General features: G+C 36.1%; 2 protein-coding genes across 5 annotated transcripts in view; one reads left to right on the top strand and one right to left on the bottom strand.

Annotated features, from left to right (window-relative positions):
* LOC145293104 (uncharacterized) overlaps positions 1-8493 on the bottom strand; it is a 121886-nt gene extending 113393 nt beyond the window's left edge. For 3 of the 4 annotated variants that reach the window (XR_013869664.1, XR_013869665.1, XM_080139481.1), the window contains exon 1: positions 8307-8485. The gene's annotated coding sequence lies outside the window, so the exon portion shown is untranslated. Of the gene's footprint in view, positions 1-8306 lie in introns of all 4 variants that reach the window. The other variant, XR_013869666.1, reaches the window with a different exon arrangement.
* A 179-nt stretch (positions 8494-8672) lies between these two features.
* LOC145293105 (dnaJ homolog subfamily C member 3-like) overlaps positions 8673-23693 on the top strand; it is a 70317-nt gene continuing 55296 nt past the window's right edge. The window contains exon 1 of the mRNA XM_080139482.1: positions 8673-9013. Within this exon, the coding sequence (XP_079995608.1) occupies positions 8947-9013 (67 nt within the window). The 5' untranslated portion in view covers positions 8673-8946. The remainder of the gene's footprint in view (positions 9014-23693) is intronic.

Raw genomic sequence — 23693 nt, forward strand, 5'->3', positions numbered from 1 at the left:
TGGGCTCCTCAATGACCGTTCCCTCACTGAGATTAACAATCGCCGCCTGCTCAACCTAAAAGAGAAGACTCTTGCCTATAGGTTCAAGATCATCCACATTTCTGGAAAACGTAACCTTGGTGCTGATGCGGCATCATGCTACCCACCCCGTAGCACCCGAATCACTAACTACAAACCAGGAGCCAGTGGATATCGGAGAAGATGCCTCCACTTTAGCATTAATGTCCAGCACACTGTACGCCGTAACTAATGTTGTCACATGGACCATGCTGCAGGAAGCTACATCCTCTGACCCGGACCTCCAGGAGCTACAGCAGTTCATCTGTGAAGGCTTTCCATCAGACTGCAGACAGATGAAAGCCGCATTGCGCCCTTACCATCGCATCTCTAGTAGCTTGTACAACATAGACGGTGTGGTATTGACAGGCAACCGTGTCATCGTTCCTACAGCACTGCACTCACAGATTCTGGAGGCTTTGCATGCAGCCCACCAAGGAGTCAGTGTCATGTGCGCCCGGGCAAAAGACTCCGTCTATTGGCCAAACATCAGCACTGACATCCAGCGCATCAGGGACCAGTGCGCTAGCTGCCATAGGATTGCAAAGTCGAATGCCATGCAGCCACCATCTGATTTGGTGCCCCCCAAGTATCCTTTCCAGAAGATCGTCTGCGACTAATTAGCACACAACAATCACGATTACGTAGTAGTCGTTGACAGGTACTCCAATTGGCCAATGGCGTTTAGAGCAGAAAATGGTGCAGATGGTCTTGTCAGGCGCCTCAGGGAAGTGTTTGTGACTTTTGGAGTACCTGAAGAGTTAACCTCAGATGGAGGGCCCCAGTTCACAGCTGGAAAGATGCAGGAATTCCTTCGCTCATGGGGTGTACACCACCGTCTTACCTCAGTCGCCAACCCTCACGCCAACTGCAGAGCTGAGATAGGTGTAAAGACTGTCAAGCGCATGCTGATGGACAATACATCTGCAAGTGGGTCTATTGATGTAGACAAGTTCCAGCGTGCCATGCTCATCTATCGGAACTCAATCGACTCGGAGACTAAGGCATCTCTGGCTCTCATAGTCTTCGGAAGACCTATCCGTGACCCTATCCCCATCCCCATGGGTCGGTACTGCCCTCATCCGACATGGACAGAGACCCTTATCAACAGAGAAAAGGCTCTTGCAAAGCGACACTCCCGAGAGCATGAGAAATGGAGGGAACACACTCGATCCTTGCTTCCTCTTCGTATCGGGGATCATGTCTACTTACAGAACCTGATAGGCAATCATCCAAAGCGCTGGGAAAGGACAGGCACCATCGTAGAGGTCAGGCAGTTCCACCAATATGTCGTGAAGATAGATGGCTCTGGGAGACTAACTCTGCAAAACCGCCAGTATCTTCGTAAGTTCACCCCCTTTAAAGCAGCCTCACATGAAGATATCATTGAGTCCCTCAGCCCCATCATCAAGGATGCTGTCATCCACTCAAACGGATTAGGAAAACCTACCATTAACGTTCCAGCAAGGAACCCTGAATCAGCATCAGGTGAGGAAGATAAGTGCCTTGGCGCGCCCGCAAGCCCTGGCCCGTCGCCTGAGAGAGCCTTAGACACAGCCACACCAACAGCTGGAGACCCTGCACATACAGCAGAGTCAACACATATTGGTCTTCCCATGCAGAATGTAGACGCCACGCATACGGCCTCTCCACAGCTTCATATACCTGCCATACACACAACCCCCAAGAAGCCTCCCATGGCTTTACGCCGACTGGCATCGCACAATGCCCCTGGTATCGCTGAGACTCAACCAGGCAACAGGTCGCGCAGCCGGCGCTCCCAGCACTAGTAAAATTCACTGATGCTTGTACAGTGTAAATAGTTGAAACAGATTTTCTTCAGAATTTTTTGTCATGCCCGCAAAAATCTCGCCGTGGATGAAGGAGATAGATAGTATTGTATTTGTACCCCTCATATTAATTACTCATACCCCTTTCTATTGTTCCAGAGTGTAACCAGCAGCGCATTCTTTTCCACGTCATTTTCCCAAATTTCATATGAACTTGGGGGGAGCGGGATATCTGTTGGACCAAATGAAGCTGTGGTCATCTTGTAAATATTCTACATAATAATACATATATTGAAATGGGACATACCATTTTGTTAAAGCTTAAGTGGAATCTAGTCATAGGTTAACATCAGAAATTTGGTCGTCGCTACTCATGTTGTGGAAAAGAAAGCAGCACATTCTTAGGAGCCGGAAGGAATTGGTAACCTGAAGATCGTCGAGTCCCTCCTCTCAAGACTATTAGACCTACTGCTCAGTAGAGGCCTGCACCTTCACTCGCCTACTAGTTCCTTTCCCCTGTCTGCTCATAGGAAGTTGTGTCTACTCATTTACTAACTAATACATTTAACAACCTTTGTTTTTACATTGAAAAAATTTAGTAGCAGCAACAGAACTAGTGAAATACTATATAAATTTTAATTTGTTTCTACTAGTCTTATTTCAAACCAGTAAAACCATTTTCAATGTTTTTATTCATAGGGAATTGACATATATTTACAAGTGATAGTTATGAAATTTGTTCCAATCTCTTCCCGATAGTCTAAGCTGATGCTGTTCTCTTGTTGTTTCTCTCATGTTTGTACATGAAAAAGAATGACAACGTCATAAACAACAATGGCTATCCATTTTCTCTTAGTTGCTTTGAGTGTAAAGTCCATATTGAGCAAAATCAACCATGTTTCTGAATTTTTGAGATCAGGATTGATAATTTGGATTATTTGAACTATTGTTCTCATTTTGAGTGTTATACACACGTTTCAACCGATATAACCTCCAACCTTCTTCAGGTGTATCCTGACAAACTCAGGAATTTTTTCTGTTGCACTTGGGAATCTGCAGGGAATTTCGAAAGGAGCCCTTGATTTAATCCACAGGAGTAGCATGGTCTTGTTCTATCAGCCATAACCGAGTAGAAGTCTTAAGTAATTTGCAATTGTATTCTTCATATTGCTCAAACTGAGGATTGAACCTTCAACCTCCAGAAGAGTGTCACTTATGAGTGAATTTTACTTAGTACCTTATTCGTTACATCAGATGTTCTGTAACAAGAAGTTTGACAAGATACACCTGAAGAAGGCCAGAGGTTACATTGACTGAAGCGTGCAACTAATACTCAAGATGAGAACAGTAGTCCGAATAATCCAAAGAATTGTACATTATGTTTTCTCACAAACGCAAACTGTACAAAAAAAAAAACTCACTTCAAATCGTTTTAACATCACATAATTGTTGTCTTAAGTCAAGGAAACAGAAGTCTTATCATGTGTGTGTGTCGGCCGAGGTTTGGCGATAAAGAGAAAGATTAAAGATGGCGCCTGTGGTTTTATAAACTGTGGTCTCACAAAATCTTGCCACACACATGCAAATGGGGAAGATTGACTGCTTTTATACAGCCAGAGTTGAGAAGTAGGGGTGACTTTTGACGATTGTTGAATTTCTAGCCACGTGTTTGGGGGACCACTGTTATGACTTCTCACGAGTTGATCAACAAAAGAACAATCAACCAATCAGATATTTACGTGCATATGGAACTATAGCAGATCCTGAAATCAAACTGTTAATCATACCAATGTAATATTATACATTTGACAAATCAAACATCTAAACTTAAGTATGTTATTGAAAACTAAAAATGATTAGTTGCACATTATAACTTTTTGGTATTTTTCAAATCTTTTCTTAGAAATAATGTTGAAAAGGTGTTCATGGGGCAAAGAAATACAAGATTTATTTTACCTATTTGCAATATTTATGAGGCATCATTGAATTAAAAACTGAATCCTCTGGGTAAATAACAAAAGTCATTCCAGGAAAGAAACAAACTATTGTAAAGAACATAAAACAAAAGGTTTTATATTAATAACACATCAGATGTTGAACTTGCAGGATGAAATCCAGATTGCTTGTCACTAAGTGGATTGCTTTTGCTGAGATGACTAAAACTTGCTTCTACTTACTTTTATTTGTAGCGGCTATCATCCTAGTCAGATTGAGCCAGCTGCCTCCTGAGCATGAACTGCATCTCAAACTGTAGTCCAATTTTGATGATCTTGGGCCAGATCACAGGATACTGCCTACCACTCCTGATTCCATCGCCAGAGACCAACTACTTGTTATCCTTAATTGTTGGCACTTAGGTCTTAAGCTGCCCACCGACACGTTTGCATCAACCATGTAGAGAGGGGGAAAAAAGAACTCTCCCTCTGATTGACAAGCTGCATGTCCAAACCACTAGAGATGTCATTGGAGGAACGGCAGGAGACAGAAGTTTAGTCATTAGTGGATAATAGAAACTGAAACACAATCTCCACAGTGGCAATGCAGAATGCTGTGAAGACAGTCATTGTCAAAAACTTCTAGATCTCACAGTTATAAAGAAGGATGGTTCTTACCATCACCTGATAGATGCATCCCTTTGTGTCCAAGAATACTTCCCTTCAGGACAATAGAGATCAATTGAGAAACGGAAGAAGATGGCCCATACTGTTCCTATTTGTTGCCCAATCTCAGCCGCTAGCTGCCCAATCAGCATGGTAGTAGAGCCAAGATAGACAAAGGATTGAAATCTTAATTCATTACAATTTTGAATGTCTAACTTCTGACACACAATAGACCAATCGGTGTATATTGCCATGCAGAAGAGTAATTTTCCATATTTTTAAATACTGAACAGATTGAACAAATTTCCAAGCATATGGAAAGCATCAGCAGATTCTTTAGCAAGATGATTTGAATGGTATCAAACACTCTACTAGCTACAACAAATATCAACAATTTCCACGACTATCTGTGCCTAAATCTAACGCAAATTCCATGATCAAATCTTCTTTCCTAGAACTGTTCATCTGTGCAATACTATACCACTGGCCTGCTTCCCGGCCAACTAAAATATTGTAGCCTTCAAGTCCAATGTAAACAAGTTCTTATTGAACCGTCCCCTTAAATAATCAAATTCTACCCATCTTACGCCATTAACGATTACTACATTAACACCTTATATTCATTAACCCTTATCCTCTAGTGACTGTCAGGTCTTGATATGTGGTGACTCCCTTATTTAAAAAAAAAAAAAAAAAAGGTTGAACACTATTATGGACAAATATACGAATGCCACCCAGAGTAATTTCAGTCATAGAGAGATGTAGGAAATCCTGATCACAAAATACGGAATTTTATGCAAAAATTAGCTTTATCAGATGCTATAGATCATCTTTAGTTCATTAATGCCAGTTGGAATAGATGCTTTGCATCTGTCCTGTGCCATAGTGGTTGTTATTTTCCCAAACTCTGGTCTTTAGGGAGGTGGGCTTTTTAACTATTTTGTATTATCAAATAACAATTTAATAAACAAAAGATACCGTAAAAATTGAATTGAATTGAAAATCCTACCTAAAAAAATTTTTGTAAGTGTTTATGCAAAGAAGGTACCGTGTTATTTTTTAAATATTTTTGGTGCTTGTGCACTTTTGCCACTGCACTATTTTTAAATATTTTTTTCAAGCTTCACAATATCTTTTTTTTGGTAAGTTTTTACAAATTGCCCCAGCGTATTATAAACACCCCAATCCTTAATCTACACGTCACTACCAGCGATAAAGAAAATAGAATACCAGACTGGTAGTGACGTGTAGTCGCTGCACTCCATACATTAGATCGATCAAAGTAATCATGTTAAGAACGGCTTTCAGAATAAACACCCCCAACCTTGAAAGCTGTTCTTAACATGGGGTGGTTGGGGATGTTTATACTACGCTGGGGCAGGTCGCAAAAAAATAAGTTTTTTTTAAATTTATTAAATTGTTAGGTGGAAGCACAGAATAGTTACAAATCCCTCCTCTAGCAGTGTCAGAAGTCGCCATTACAAAGTAGTTAATAAATATTTGATTAATTAGACTCTCTATGTTTCGAAGCTTATAACAAAATGAAAATGTAATTTCAATCCCTAATTTTTTTTTCAATGAAATGAGCAAAGACCAAATTTTAAAATAATAAAAGGTTTAATTGAAAAGTATACAATATTTTTTTTCATCGGTTTTCTTTAAAAAATATTTCATAAAATTCAAAAAATTTTAACTTAATCCAAATCTAACAAATATATATAAATGCCAAAAAATCACTTACCTATAAAAACATACTAAGCAATGAGTACTTCCATTCTTCATTTATAAGAATTTGTCCATATTTATATTTTATATTCCAAGTATTTTTTAAATAAAAGGATGTTTTAAAGCAAGGGTCCCAGAAAACCGCGTTTTCACAACTAGTTATCCGCCATTAGCCAAGCTGTCTTTGTTCGATTTTCCAAGTTGTCAAATATGGATGCCTCAAAGGGACATAAATAATTATTTCCAAAACGTAAAAACAACACATTAGACCAAATGCATTTCAAAGGTAATCTCGATAGTAACTGTATGAAGAAACAAATATTTAATTTATCTCCCCTTTGTAATTAATTAGATATTTGAAGTCAATAAAGTTGGTCAATATGGGTTACCGTACGTAAAAAAATTATCACATTTCACTCATCAGTTTTCGACGATTAAACGCAAATCACTCGACCAATTTTCGATTTTTTTTTTCTTCTATCAAAGAAATACATGAGTTTTTGATTTAATATATTTTATTTCTTCTTTATGGAGTGAATTTTTTTTTTTTTAGTATATAAAAAAAAAAAAACATCGAATGAAATAGAAAAAAATTGTCGTAATTGTACGAAATTTTCTGGGCAATATAACAATATTATAAGGTTTCACCTAAAAAACAAAAAATATATCAACGTGGTTAAAAAAAAGGTTTAAAACTTTGGACTTTACAGGTCAATATGCAAATAACTATTCTTTTCTTTGTTTGTTTGTTTGTTTTAAATTAGCTTATTTTATTTATTGATCTTTTATCTTCAATTTGTGATATATAAATCTGAGATGAGAAAATTAATTTTCATTTTAATAGACATTTCAAAATGGGAGGGTAAATAAAAAAAACGCTTGTCTAGAATATTATATTCGGTTTATTGGAAAGAGCATAAAATTTCACGCTGAACCTAAAAATATCGTAAAAATTGAACCAACAGAAAAATTGATAGATTTTTAAAGTGAAAAAATTGAAAAAAATTTTACTCGTAAAATTCAATTGATTTCATTACGTAGAAAAAAATGGCTGCATGAACGCGCGCAGTCACTTTGTAAACACTGTTTTTTAAAAAAAATAAAAAATAATATTTCTATTATTTTTTATACAACTTTAATAGTTTATTTTGGAAGTATAATCCATAAAGAAAATAAACAACCCACTTTAAAAAGAGAAATTACAAGTGTTTTATATTTTATTCGCAGTTTTGTGTTAGGGATGTCAAAAATTCCCACAAAATTCTGACACACCTACTTCTAGTACTTCTCCTCCCCGTGTTAAGAATGGCTTTCAAAATAATAACGTTATTATTTCAGCACGGTGGCAAAAAGTGCCGTATTTTCAAAATTTACTATATTTTTGTTTATTAAATTGTTAGGTGAACGTACAGAATAGTTACAAAATATCCCCCCCCCCAACGTGTTAAAAATAGGTTTCTAAATAATAACGTTATCATCACAGCAGTGACAGCACGCACGCTAACTTCTCTGCATAAGTACAAAAAAAAAAGTAAGTAAATTGCATAATCATTTGGTTAATTAAGAATTACAACAAAAGTTTTTAAAAATGACAAACTGATCGCACGCACGGCACGGCACGTGTGTCAAAAAACTAAACCTTTGAAATGCATTACCTGTTGAAAGAAAAAGTGGGGCTTCAAACAATACCCCTACCCCCTCAATCATCCGATATAAAAAAACAGGTTTTTGTTTTGTTTTTAATACCACAAAAGAATAAATAATTGTTTATAACAACAACAAAAAAAAAAATCGTCTGCTAATTAACAAAAAAATAAAAATCGATTGAAATGAGCTGAAAATCAAAACTTGTTTAATGTTTACATAGTTTTTTGTTTTTTTTTTCAAAGTGTAACGGTCAGATAAAAAAGAAAATTGCATCACGTTAAAAACAAGAAACATATTTAATTTTTCATGCATGTTTCTTCATTTTTTTTAATGAAACAAAATGTTAAATAAAAAAAAACTATAAAAATATTTGTTAAATTAAAATTATTTTTCGCATAGTCCGTGTCAAAATTTGACGAAACGAAATCCTTAATACAAAAAAAAGTTTAAAACTACAAAAACACTAGCAGCAAAATATGACTCTTACCGGGACAATTTTAATACGTCATTAATCCGAGTAAAATTCATTTAAGATTATCCTCTAAGCTCAAGTAAGTTCAATAAAATAATGATCTGTAAATGGATGGAGAGATGATTCTATCAAAAGTTTATGTTAACAACGCCATGTTTGTTTTTGTTACCACGATAACCGTGTAAACATTTCAGGCATTGTCAGAGTAAAAAATATTTTATTATTTTTAATAATAAAATATTTAACTATTTTTATACATTATTTAAAAATAAAATAAAAATTATGTTAATAAATATAAATTGTTTTAAAGTTTTATGAATTTTCTTAAATTCGGAAAATGTAATTTGGATTTATTTCCGGCGCATGTCAAGTTGACGTTAGCAACCGGAATCTAACGACTATTAGTTGTAGTAGTACTACTACTAACTTTAATAGATTTTTCTTTAATTTTTCACAAAATAGTTTTTTTTATAATAGTTTTATTGTATTATATCTGTAAAATCGAAAAAGCTGAATGACTTTAAATTATTTTTGGTCGCAGTTCGGTGAAGGTCGTTGACCCGGAAGTACATGTTGGCCAATGGCAGAAAAACACGAGTATCCTTTACCGATGTAGTCGTAGCTTTCACTTCAGTTTCATTTGTAAAAACTTAAAATGACGACGTCGAATGAGTTACAGCCGCTAATAATTTTACTTTCTTCTTTAACTCTGAAAATTTGTGGTAAGTGAAACCTCAATTTCTGTTTGTTTTGTTTAGTAACGATTTTCCCCCATTTTCTTATTGTTTTAACTAATTAAAAAAAAAAAATCACAACTTTCGCAATTGGTGCATAAATGCAAATGAAAAAAAATAATAATTAAAATTGATAGAAAAAAGATAAACTTTAACTTTGGAAATTCAAAGAAAAATAAATTAATAATCCAAAGACGAGAGGAAAAATATCGATTTTTATTTTTTTATTATTGTATTTTACTTATTCTATATTGATTAGAGTTCTATTTGATTTTAATTTATGGAAAAAAAAAAAAAAAAACTAAGGAAATTAAACCGGATGGCATGTTATTTATTTATTTTTTTTTTAACATAAAAATGTTAGATTTGTTTTACAGACGTACAAAAAAGTTGTAAATATATATATATATATATATATATATATATATATATATATATATATATCTGGTGCTAGTGCAGAGAGTGATCCGCGCTAAATCATATTTCCAAGTTTAATTAAAGTTTGTTTTTTTTTTATTCAATTGTAAGTTGTCAATAAACAAATATATAACAAATAAATGCTATGGAAGGCAAGATAAATTACTTTTCTACCTAACTGGATAATTTTTTAGTGTTTTTATTTAATGTAATATGTTTATCAGCTCGAAAAACATACAATGTTTACCGATGTATTTGAAAATTGCAAATGGCGAGGCACGGGGCACTCTCTGGTGAACACGGTAAGTTTGGGAAAACGGGTTAAAACTAAAAAAATACACAGAATACTGTTAAAAACCCACCGAATATATGTCAGTCTATGTCACGGTAACATATATTGAACGAGTTTCTAAAAATATTTTTGTTAGTTTTTTAGTTTTAACTCATTTTCCCAAACTTACCGTGTTTACTAGAGAGTGCCCCGCCATTTGCAATTTTCAAATACATCGGTCCAAGCTGAATAAACATGTTACATTAAATAAAGATCCTACTAAAAAATTATCCAGTTAGGTAGAAAAGTAACTTGTCTTGGCTTTGATAACATTTATTTGTTATATATTTGCTTTTTGACAACTTTTTCGAATCTGTGTAGTAATACAAACCCTAAAATAAGTTTGGAAAATCTTTTATTTTGCAAATGTAAGACTTGTGCAGTGTGCACTGGGTCTACCAAAATAATATACACGTAGATCTTAAATGAAAACATTAACACGACGATCACTATTGTCACCCATCCCCTCCCCTCCGCCCCCTAACAAATGTCAATAAAAAAAATGGGAGGAATAAAAGTTTTGGTGCTTGTTTAAAATTGGACCTATTTTAAAAGTAAGACATTGTTTATTCCGAAAACCGTTCTTAACATGGGGGTTATAAGGTACGTCGTAAAAACTTACCTTTAAAAAAAAAAAAAAAATCTAGGTTATTAAAAAAAGAAAAAAACTGGTGGTGCCGGGTGCGTATTTAGAATTAAATCTAAGTTTTTTTGTTTTTTTTGTTATTTTACGAGAGTACCCAGCGTAGTATAAACACCTCCAAACTTCACATGTAAAGAACGGCTTTCGGAGTAAAACCCCCAACCTCGAAAGCCGTTCTTAGCAAGGAGAGGTTAGTGTTTATACTACGCTGGGTACTTTCGTAAAAAAATAAAATAAAATAAAATAAAATACCAAAAATAAATAAACCTAAATCGCAGAAATATCTTTATGGTGTTGGTGTACATACGCGACGAAGATGTCATTTAAAAAAGCACGTAAATGATTAAATAGTTTTTATAATTTCTTTATGATGTTTTGCGATTTTGATAAATTGTAGTGGTTACAAAGCGGATTTGTTTATCTCGATAGTTCAAATTGAAGGATCTTTGGATTAAAAAAAAAATAGCGTCTCGCTTAATAATAAATTTTAAATTAAAGAAATTAATTACATCACTTTTAGAATATAACATCTTCGTTCCTGGTGGGTACGTACATAATAAAGTTTTTAAATATTTGTCGGTAAATTTTTACGACGTGCCTGCCCAGTGCCCCAGTGGGGCACTGCCCCACCCACTGCCCCAGCGTATTATAAACACCCCAACCTCCCCATGTTAAGAACGGCTTTCGGACTAAACACCGCCAACCTCAAAAGCCGTTCTTAACATGGGGTGGTTGGGAGTGTTTATACTACGCTGGGACAGGTCGTAAAAAATACCCCAAAAATATCAAATGGAAATCCCAAATATTTCAGAATTCTTTAGATAAGGATAAATAATTTGGACTATTATTCTCATCTTGGTTGTCATCTTCCGAAAATTTCGATTGAGGTAACCTCCGACCTTCTTCAGTGTCTTTTCAAACTTGAAAACCATCTTGTCGAACTCTAGTAGATTGTCCACATCGATCCGTGGCGCAACGTTGGTTAACAATTAGTTTCAAGTGATGCACTGATGGTCTATTGGAGGTAACCTTCATCCTTATCAGAGACAACTAAAGATGACAACCTGGTGGAATGAGAACAATCTGCCTCCGTGAATTGAATAAAGGGTTCAGTAAATTCTGTTCAGGTTCACGATTTTAAATACACCTAAAGAAGGTCGGAGGTCATATCGTGGCCATAATAATAATAATGAAACAGTAGACAATAAAAACTAATACCTTTTTGTGGGTGGAGGAGGAGGCACTAGCACTAGCAGTCACTAAAGCAGTTTAACATCCACAAGAAAACTGTTTTTTAGGTATTTGTGCAGAGACTATAAGTTATTTAGAAACTCATTCTTAACATGGAGGGTGCTAACTGCTACTTTCACCTAACAATTTATTGTACTAGTGCACTTATTGATCCGTGCTGAAATAACGTTATTATTTAGAAAGCCATTCTTAACATGGGGAGGTGTTTTGTACCTATTCTGTACTTTAAACTTACAATTTAATAAAAACATATAAACTTTAATTAAACTTGAAAATACTATTTAAAAAAAAACGCGGATCAATAAGTGCATTACCATCCAATTTAATAAACAAAATATATCGTTAACTACCGTAAGTTAAACATGAAAATGCTATATAAAAAATAGCATAATACCTTCTCAACACAAGCACCTGTTTTTATTTTAGGAGAGTTCTGTCATGATCCTCTGTAATAAATAAAATTACATATTACGAAGGTCGTGGTTCTGATCGTGCAACGTAAGAGTTAACAAAGTCCCCCCCCCCCATCCTCGTGTTAAGAATAGCTTTCTAATTTTACCCGCGTGTTAAACACCACAAGTGTCCTCTTTTGAAGTTCAACTTTGTTTCTATTTTTATTTCCTCCCGTCAAAATATTCTTCGACACAGGTTTGCATCTCACTGTACAATACATTTGCGCATTTTCTTTGCGAGATCGAAAAGGAAACAAAAGTATCAAATTTTATAATAAATGTAAACCTTAAACATCGCGACCAGGCCAGAATGCGAGAAAAACTTTTGTTTTGGCCTCGACTTTTAACTCTTATCAAAATAAGAATGGATATTTGTGCAGAATACAATTATTTATTAGAAATCTCAAATTCCGTTTTTAAAATCCAAGCTTGTTTTTATTATTTTTTATTTTACTTTATCACAAAACAAACATTTAAACTAATTGTTACCCCAAGCCCAACGCCTTTTTTTTTTTTTTTTCTGTTTTAAAGTTGTTTCCCAGACCGTAAAATAATTGTAATTCACACTTTTTTTTTTCTTTCTTTTCGACGAATGTTAATTGGGCGTTTTTTTTTATTTTTTTTTATTTTATTTTTTTTTTTTATTTATTTATTTATTTTTTTCTTGTTTGTTTTTTCTTTCATCTTGTGATGACATTTCTTCCAAGCTATCGAAGGAAGTTGACGTGTATGTTCGACAAATGATTTCCCTTTGTCGTACCCGGAGCCAACGACTATTCGCCACATAAACACGTGCGATAATCCATCAATGAAGCCGTGCGGAATTCGGTAACCGCACGCGCACGCGCACGCACCGTATATTAATTAGACTAGCAGAGATACCCGGCGTTGCCCGGGCTATGTAAAGACAAAGAGAAGAAACGTAGTTGCGTTTGAACACATCTAAACAATGCGCACGTTTTCAGCGTCCAAAATTTACGTATCAAATGATATTCATAAAATCATTAAAAACGTTTAATATCAATTATTTCTTTAGATCAAGTTTTTACACATACTAAAAAAAAGAAGTTATGTTCAGTAGACCTACAACGCGAGACAGATTTAACCCCTCCCCCTTCCATATGTAACAAGATGTAATTCAATATAACTTTTGTACCATTTAAAAACTTCAAATAAATTAGCAATATTTTAATTTACAGAAAATAATGAAAATGCGAGACTAAAATCGTGTTTATATTATCAACGCCTTTCTATGTTGTGATCATTTCAAAAGCGTAAAAATACACGAGTTAAAAATCTCGTAAAAATCAACTTATGGTCAGATTTTCATGAAATTTTCGATACTTACTCATTTTTAACTTGATATTTTAAAACAATTTTCGTTAAAAATGTTAAGAAATGCTATCTAAATGTTATTTCAGCACGTTAAAATAAGTATATAAGTACCCAAAACTATCTTTCCAAACTTTCAATATCTTAGTACGCGTATTTAAGAATAACTTTCTATTTTGATTTAAATGCTTTAAAATTTTGAAGGGTCAAGAAATAATTCTTTTTCTTTTAACAATGGACAGAAGATTAAAACAATTGCTTTTTTATGAAGAGACTGAAATGCATTCTAATGGATTTAATTTTGTAAATAAACAAGCTGAGCATGCGGGATCCCCCTTCACGAGTGAAAAATGTGCTTTTTGCTTGTGCAAAGTTTTCACAAAATCTGAGGTGTAGTTATTGAGATAAACGTGAACAAATGAACGATTTGGGGGCAATTTTACCCTTATAATGCCCCCCCCCCCTTGTTGCCCTAAGAGTTATCCCGGAAAATCCGTTCTAGCAAAAGTCACCATGACTAATGTTTGTGCAACATTTCAAAAATGTCCAAAGTGTGGTTATTGAGAAAAGTACAAACAAACGAATGGGAGTGAATTACTCCCTTGTTTGGTGGGACCAAAAAGTGAAAGTTTGTTATTCTAATTTACTTTATTGGATTGATTTATTGAAATCGATTAATGTTAAATAAAAAAATAATAAAGTCCCACAAAGGAGATGTACACGAGAAGTGGTTACACAATTTTATTAGTAGGTAGATAGATTACATAATAATGTATAATTGCCGTTGCTCGGTCATAAAATGCTCTTAGAACCAATAGTCATTACAATGTACCCAATATATGGTAGTGATTTCAAAAGTTATGTATATAGCGTGGGTGCCATCCATTTGTGAAACCAAAATTTATAACTCTCCAGCCTTATTCGTTACTGTCTGATTTAACTCCATCTACATAAAAAAAAAACTCAGTACCTAAACTTCAACTCCCACCATTCATATAATGTAGAGAAAGGAATCGTCCGTTGACTACAACACCAAGCAAAACCAGAGATGGACAGTTTAAGAGAAACCCTCCACTGAAACAACTATCCCAAGAGCATGACATCAGCTCCAAGAAAGCTGGACCAGACACAAAAGACCACCACTCTGAAACTCACCAGTTTGTATACCATATATGAAGGGCTTGTCTGAAAAACTTCAATGAATACGTAATCCATATAACATTAGAACAGTATTCAGGAGTGATTCAACTCTCTGGAAACAGCTTGTGAGAGTCAAGCTCCCTACAGAAAAAATCATGAAATCCAATGTAAATGTGGAAAACTATACAACGTCCACTGAAAGTATGGTTGGAAGAACATCGAAAAGCCGTAGTATGTGGAGAGACTGAAAAGTCGGGTATAGCTGACCATATCTGGAAAGAAAAGGGAAACCATCTACCATTATGGGACGAAGTAAAGATAATAGACAGAGAGAAACGGTGGAGAGTAAGACGACTGAAAGCAGCATATATGCTGGGGAATAATCAACTGCTAAGTAGACCTAGTATAGAATTTAATACGATATGGGAACCAGTAATTATAAACAATAGATAATATATACAAGTAATAAGTAAAAACTATATATATATATATATATATATATATATATATATATATATATATGAGAGATATGTTAATATATTGCAATAATTAGTAATAGTGATATTTACAACTAGAAATAAAAATAGATTTATGGCTCCTAAAATTCATACTAGAATTGTCCGTAAGGACCCGTGGCGCAGTGGTTAGAGAACTTGGAAAAATCAATTTTAAAAAGTGACCTTCTCCTGAAGGTTGATGGTTCAGTCCTCAGGCTGGGCTGACAGAACAAGAGAATGCTACCCCTTGTAGTAAATAAAGGGTTCTGCTTGAAATTCCGTCCAAATTCTTGAGTTCGACAGAAACATTTCCCAAGTTCGACAAGATACACCTGAAGAAAGTCAGTTTACATCAACTGAAACGTTGTGAAAATCACACTCAAGATGAGAACAGTGGTCTGAAGAATCCAAATAATACAAAATCAATGAATGTTTTACCCTCCTATATTTTGTCATCAAAATCTGTGATATCGCCCATTTTTCAATCAAATCAATTGGTAGCAAACCTACTGTTGATTTAAAAAAAAAAAAATTTTTTTTAATATAATGGCTCTAATTAAATTTTAAAATGCAAAAGTCAAGGGTCATGGTTCAGTTGTGCTCTAAATAGAAAAATTCATCCCTGTCATATCAAAGAGCTTACTGTTTGTTTTATATGCTAGACCTTTTCTACTTGTGCGGTAATAAAACTTCTCAAATGCACTTGTGATGTTAGGCTGTATAAAGCCTTAAGTCAAAATCGCCTGTTCCTTCTTTTATTGGATTTTTTTTAATTATCAATGCTTACCAAAGACATTCTGATATGAACTCTAAGAATACTGTGTGAAAGCCGTTTTCAAGTCCATAGAAAACAAACTGACACCCAGGCAAAATAGTACAGAAGAGATATAGATTAGCTTTTTGTTTTTTCTTCTTCCCAAGAAGCGTTGTCATTAGTAACCTACATTACAGTCGACACCAACCTATATCAGGCTGTGAGCTGGTACGAATTAATAAAAAGGCTTATTGCATTAAAAAAAGTCTTTTCTGGTCTGAACGACTAACGATTTGCACTTGAAATGAATACGGTATTTATTTCCCTCCTCCTCCTCCTCCTCCTCCTCCTCCTCCTCCTCCTCCTCCAACACAAATGTTTGAAAAAAGGGCATTTTATATATTATTTATTGGAATTCATTGAGATGAGTATTATTTGTTGATTTTATTTATTGTGGTCAATTATCATTTTTTTTTTTTCCTATCCGTCGCGACCACGTGATGAAGACCAGAGGAATAGTTGGCCGAAACATCATGAAACAACTAATAAAAAAAAAAAAGAGGATAATTGTCCACAATAAATAAAATTAACAAGGACATTTTAAGTGAGAGAAATCTTGCAATGATCGTGGCCGATTATTAAAAAAAAATAGCCTACCCTTACTATGGAAATGGGAATTAGTATTATTTTTATTTATTTTTTTTTTTTATTACATTTTGATCCCAAACAAGGCACATTGCCACTTTAATGTAGGGGGCTACTATTAGGGATACAAGCTGCAGGGGTACTAGGTGGGGAGTTGGGCAGCTAGATGTCGGTTCACGTTACACTTGAACTTCTGCATGTCAGTACAGTTGGGGAAGCAGGAACCTGGCAGGGAGTTCCAAAGTCTAGCGGTTCTGGGGAAGAAACTACTGCAGTAGAAGGCTCTCTTACATCTAGGGATCTCTACTGTGAAGGGGTGGGATTTTGCTGCTTTTCGGGTTTGTCAGGGGGTACAAGTGCTTGCAGCTTGTTGGAACATACCCCGTTAAAGTACTTGTAGAACAGGCAGAGGGATGCTACATTGCGTCAATGGGAGAGAGGCTGAAGCTTGGATGATAGTTCAGGACCTATTAGGTTGGCGACTCTCTTTTGAACCTTGTCTAGGAGTGAGAGACTAGTAGCAGATGCACCGGCCCAAATATGACAACAATACTCCATACATGGGTGAATGGTGGCCTTATAGAGGTACAGGATACTTTCAGGGGTCAGTAGCTTTCTAGCATGGTAGAGAGTACCTACCTTTTTCACAGCGGTCCTGACAATGCTCTCAATGTAATTGTTCCAACTCATGTTTCCTGTGAACGTTAGGCCGAGGAGTTTAAAAGATGTGCTTTCAGATAGTCTTTGGCCATTGCTATTGGTGGTAGAGAAGGTTTCTTGTAGTTAATGAAAGAAACAAGTTTAGTCTTGGCAGCATTGAATGTGGCCATCCATTTTTGTCCCCATTCTACTACAGATTGGAGGGTATTCTCTAGTGTTTCTGCCATTTCTTTAGATATGTGTTCATTTGTTTTCCTGTCGTGTCTGTTATAGAGCATGGTGTCATCAGCATATGTACCCATCTCACAGGCAATTTTGTTAGGGAGGTCATTTATGAATATTAGGAATAATAGAGGTCCAACGATAGACCCCTGAGGCACTCCCACATTTATATCATATTGTTTAGATGCACGGCCATCGAGGAAAACCTGGATTTTTCTCTTATCTAAGAAGGATTTAATTATGTTAAGTATTCTTCCAGTGACACCGTATGATCTGATTTTCCTGAGAAGACCTATGTGCCATACTCTTACAAAAGCCTTAGATATATCTAGAGCTACTGCTCTACTCTCCCCCACTTTGTCAAATGAATGGTATATATGCTCAGAGATTACAGTTAGAATGTCTGCTGTGGAATAGGCTTGCCTAAATCCATATTATTGGTCGGTAAGAAGTTTAGCTTCTGTAAGGTGATGGACTAGAGCTTGGTTAATTATGGACTCAAATATTTTAGCAAAAAGTGGGAGGAGGCCAATGGAGCAGTAATTTGCTGAGTCAGTTCTTCTGCCAGAGTTCTTGAAAACTTGTACCACAGAAGCAGTTTTCCAGCAAGCAGGAAAGCAAGATTCATTAAGGCATTTGTTGTAAAGTTTGAAGAGGATTGGAGCTACTTCGGCGGAGCACTTTTTTAATAGTATAGCCAGGATGAGATCAGGTCCACATGCTTTTGCAGTTTCAAGATTTTTTATAATGGCATGCACTTGAGAAGGGGTGATTTTCAGATCGTCAATTGTGGCATCTGTCCGCAAAGGAAAGTCTGGGAGAAGGTGGTTAGCAGTCTAGTGTGGAGTTGGAGGCAAACCGACTGGCAAGCATGTTAGCTTTCTCGGTTGCGGAGCAAACAACCTCATGATTGTTGGATAGTGGGGGAATTGTTGATTGCCCATTATTTACTACACTGTTGTAGATTTTCCAGAAGTCACGGGTTCCTAATTTCTGAGCTTCGATGCGTTTTTGGGTGGTTTCAGTAAATTCTCTCTTAGCTGTCGCTATTTCTTTCTTACAGTTACTTCTGGCTTCTATATACTTCTGTCTGTTTTAACTGGATTTATGTTGGTTAAATCTGTGGTACGCATGCTGCCTTTGCATGATAGCAGCTGCACATGTGGAAGTAAACCATTAGGGAGAGTGGGGCTTGCTATAAAATTTCCGCATGAGAACATGTGCTTCAATTGCTGCTTTGAACCATTCAGTGGTCTCATTTGCGCACTGTTCAGCAGGAAGTGAAAAGATATTTCGCCATGAGGCGTCTCTGATGAGATCCCTGATGGCTTCCCAGTCGGCCTTTTTATAATATCTTGTTGTTTTGAGCAATGGCTCTTCCATTTTGGCTCTAGAGTTTAGGGTGATTTTAATTATTATCACTACTGTGGGTGTTCGTAACACAATCATCAGGAACTGTGGTCAGAAACAGATCTAAAAGTGATGCGTGTTGCTCTTGCTGGTCAGGGAAACGGGTTGGAAACGTAACCGTTTGTGATAGGGAATGAAATATAGAGAAGCTGTGTGTTGTGGTACCAGCTGCGTCTGTGTAATTAGAGAATCCAAGCCAGTTACTGTGGTGGACATTGAAGTCACCAAATACATGAACTTGTGCGCTAGTGTCGAGGGAAAGTGCTGTATCTATGCTGTTAGAGACTGTTTATTAGGGTACAGTCCTGGGTCAAGGGAGAGCGGTAGAGAAAATAAAAGTAACTAATATTATGTTGCATGTTAAGTCTAAAGCACATAAAGGCTTGATCGTCCGATTCTACTTTTCTTTCTCTAGTCAGGGGGAGGGTGTTTCGAATATAGACTCCAAGCCCGTGCATATGTCTGTCAGTCCTTGCGGCAGAGTGGGAGATATCCGGGCATGTTAAAGTAGTTAGAGGAAATGGAGGAGTGTCGGTTAGTCTCACTTAGTGCTAAGATATCCCTCACGGGAGGAGGCAATTTGATTTTCTTTGAGTTTTGTCTTGGTTTAAGCATAATTTTAGATTGTACTGTAATTTTTTTTTTTTTTTTTTTTTTTAAGTTTTAGTTAGGTAAGGGGTGCTGAACAATTGGTTATACAGAACACCAGGCATGCAACACAAGTAGACCATCAGCTGACCTTCCATCTACTAGGATTGTGGCCTCAGGAAAGTCCACTGGGGATGAGTGCAGGGTCTCTTTCGATGCGCGACATGGCACTACAAACATCCCGATATTATTCAACTGTTGATGGAGCAGCCGCTCTAAGCGCTACCAAAGAGTTAGGGCCTCTGTACTACCAGTTGGGAACTGTCAATCCGGTACCCTCAACCCATCAGACGATGGTCAACTCAATCTACTTGTACTGGCATTATGATGTTCAAGCACTCCCAACTGTCCAGTTTAGAGGGGGGGATGTGTCGGGAGAGGGGGAAATCGGCGTTCATTGCCCTAGTCAGGAAACAAGATCAACCACTGAGTGTTTCTGTCGAATCCCTTAAGACCTCTACGCCTGACTAATAGGCAAAGGAGTATGGAAGCCGGATGATAGACAGTGCCTATCTACTCCTTAAGCAGTTTAGGTTTGCAGACCGGTAATTTGTTTGAGTCATCAGCCCTAGGAAGGATGTCATCCAAGAATGGAGGGGCCTCCCTCCCCTTAGGTTTAGCTTCAGAGTTTTCCTTCTCCAAGACGGATGACCTGGGAAGATCTACGAGTCCATCAGCATCAAGAGGGTTTACCCCGTGCCTGGGTCCTAGTCCAGGTATTTCTGCGACTCTGCGTGGGTAGTTAATGTTACTGGGTTAGTATGTAAATGTTATATCTACTGAGAAATTACACTCCTCAAAGTGATTAAGGGGCATTGCTATTACATTGTTACTGGAGGAGGGGGTGAGTAAAAGTTCATGCAGTGGAAGCAACTATATTTGCAACAGGTTAGTTTGAAAGAGTTAAGATATGGTTTTATATTTTTCCTTTAAATTTAGAAAAAATTTTTTTAATTTATTTATTTATATGTTGACTTAGGAAGAGGATAACGCATTACAGAATGACTTTATATTAAGCGTGTGTAATGTTAGTAGCAACTTGGGGAGTAGGATAGACTTCATGTTTAGGAGACGATTAACTTACAGAATATAGTAGAATTGATTTTTAGAATTTATAGTCGAGTAAAATTTAGTTATAGACAAAAAAAAAATTCAAGTATAACTACTACTAAACTCAAGCCTATAAAATATGTTGTTTGAGTGATTGGTAGTGTTAGTGCTATTACAACATGCATGTACAAACAAGATGGCCAATCATTTCCTTGGAGTCCGGAACAAGGTAAACATTTTTCACTTCAGGGTCAGAGTAAGTAATCTCATTTGCTTTGATTCTCTCCCAATTTTCAATCAACTCGTGGATTGACTTTTTTTTTCTTTTTTTTACAATAGTTACCACTTGTCAAGGTCTGAAGGCCATTTGAGGATAAGGATTAATGAATGTAAGGTGGTCAGTGAGGCCACAGTGTAGTGGTAGAAATTGGATAGAATTTAATGGGAGCAGCTCAACAAGAACGTGTTTACATTGGACTTGAAAATGGCTGTTGTAGTCAGTTGAAAAGCAGCTCACCGGTACAATTCCACAGGTGGGCAGTTCTATGAAAGAAGCTTTGTTCATGAAATTTGTTTTGATTTAGGCATAGATAGTAGGGGAAATTGTTGATAGTGGTTTTAGGTAGATGAGTGCTTATTGTGAAAGTTTTGCAATGGGGGTGTTCTTGACAATGTGAAAAATCTGACAAATATGTAATTCCTGTAAACTTTGTTTTTCTTCTTGCATGTCAAACACATGGGTCTAAAGTACATTGTGGAATTAGGGAGAATGTTTGACCAAACAGCATGCTGTTGCTAGTGCCACAGTATTCACACTGGTTAGGCTGAATCAGGTTCTTTCTTGACCTAGACCAAATCTCTAACTATGACAACCCATGCACAGTGTCTTGAGCAAGATTGCATGAGCTGACCATGATTCCATCATCGAAGACTAACCACTTGTGGATCTGAAAATTCAGCCAAAACTTCCATGATGGTTTTTGGCTACATCCTCAGCTTCCTACTGATATGCATGCTATCCAGATAAGAAACTAGGGAGGATTACATCCCAAATTAATTCACCCTCTGGGTGATCGAACCATTGAAGATGTTGCTGCAATGACAGCAGACATCAGGTTGATGGAGAACAGCGGTCAGGATACAATCATTCTGCCGGCAATGTGATGGAACATTCGTATTGTTTCGCTTCTTTGGACTGCTGTTCTTATCTTATTTTCATGTTTCGGTCAATGTAACCTCTGACCTTCAGGTGTTTCTTGTCAAATGATGATGTACTTGGGAGGAAACCAGCTCAACCATATCAGGGTGATAACCATTACAAGTAATTTTAAAACAAAAATATCATTCACATGAATCGTTATGGTGTACCAAAACATTCCAATATAACTTGCCTCACACTCTCTCCCCCTTTCATTATTACCATTATAATCCTCAGCAAGTTGATTTTCGATTTGATTCCTGAGCCATCAATACCAATCTTTCAACTTTTACATCATTCTCACTCAAGCTGGACATGGTGTTCTGTTCAAGCAGAGATCCAACCCTTATCATTAAACAAAGCAGAAAACAAGTTTTAAGTGTTTTAGTTGACTCAAGTTTGAATTCATGTTGGAGTTCCTTTTTATGTGAATTGACTTCATTGAAAGATTAATGGTATGTTCTGGAATATACAAAGTTTTGCTATGCAGATAAATTGATGTTCTGCATCTTCAACAATTCTTTGCCACTTGGAATATGGTCCCTAGTGTTCGTCAGAGTTAGCAAGGTGTTCTCTGATTCTCCTGAGTGTAGTGCCATCAGATATATACTACATATTCCCTGCCACGACTCTATTCCTTCTGAAGTATATGATCTGCTTGGATTAGATTTGCTGTCCACTCGCCAATTGTTTTTATTGCCTACAGATTATTTCATGGTTTTTGCCCCACCGCAATCCTTAAATACCACCCTGTGCTGCGGTTGAACAGACCAAACCTGGGATGATATACATTCACATGAAACCCTCTGCATAATCACACTGGTATTTATTCAAAGATGTACTGGTGATCTCTTTTCGCATTGTGTTCTGTAGTCCTGAATGTGCTGCCTCAGAATTGTGTGAATGAGCCACTGTCACATTTTCAGAAGTTTGTCAGCCAAAGACTAAAACAGTTGAGATATGAATTAGCATTCACCAAGCACTTTTGCCAGGAATCCAATGATGTATCTCTGCTTCTGACACACTTCCATGACAGGGGTTGTTCTCTTAGAGCCTCACACCATCAATATCTGTAACAGAAATTAAACTTTCAGTTTATGAATGTATAAGTTCAGTCATCATAACAATGCAATTCCCTCTGATCTATTTGGGCGGAATAAAAAAGAAGGAAGCATTACTTTTAGAATGCTCCCTCATGCTTATCCTTTGAATAACGTTTGACTCCTCAACTTTTCAATGTGACTCATGTTTGAGAAGATTCTAATTGATCAAAGTTGTTAATGCAATTAACATCTTATGTTCAACATGCAACTGTTGCATCATCCTGGATTTCTTATTCAACTATTGCATCATTTTAACATTACTGCAGTTGAAACAATTTTAGAAATATCTTAGGGTCAAAATAGTGATGCTGAATCTGGCTAAATAAGGAACTTATATCCTGAACATTCAAAATTAAGTTTTTGAAAAAAAAGAAAAAAAAAAATTTCTTTTTTTTTATCCCCAGACAAAAGGAGGGTGGACCTGTAAATTCACCCTTGTCCATTTGTCTGTTTGCACTTTTCTTAATAATTACGCCTTAGAATTTTAAACAATTTTGCATAAACATTAAACATAAGTAAAAAAAAAAGTAACAGAACGGATTTCCCGGGAAAAATCCAGTTGCCCCCCTAGGGGTGCCTTTCGAGTTAAAATGGCTAAAATTGAAACTTTTTTATTAAAAAAATTGATGCCTTGGATTTTTATAAAACTTTCTGAAAAGTTGTGACTGATTTCTATTAAATTTTGTTTGTCTATACTTCGCAATAACTCTTGGATGTACCCCAGGGGCTCTTTTAGGGCCAATAAAAACACTCCATTTTTGGAACTATTTTACCATATTTGTCATAAATTTTCTGTCTGTCTATTTAGCAGTTTTGCATGGTACTGAACTCAAATTCAAATATCTAAGGTTTTGGGGACTTTGGGGGCTAAATGTGTGAGTGGGTGGGTGGGACAAATGATGTATTTAGTAATTT

The sequence above is a fragment of the Euprymna scolopes genome, chromosome 14 (genome assembly GCF_053919585.1).
Source record: "Euprymna scolopes isolate OS-2025 chromosome 14, ASM5391958v1, whole genome shotgun sequence".
Taxonomy (NCBI): Eukaryota; Metazoa; Mollusca; class Cephalopoda; order Sepiida; family Sepiolidae; genus Euprymna; species Euprymna scolopes.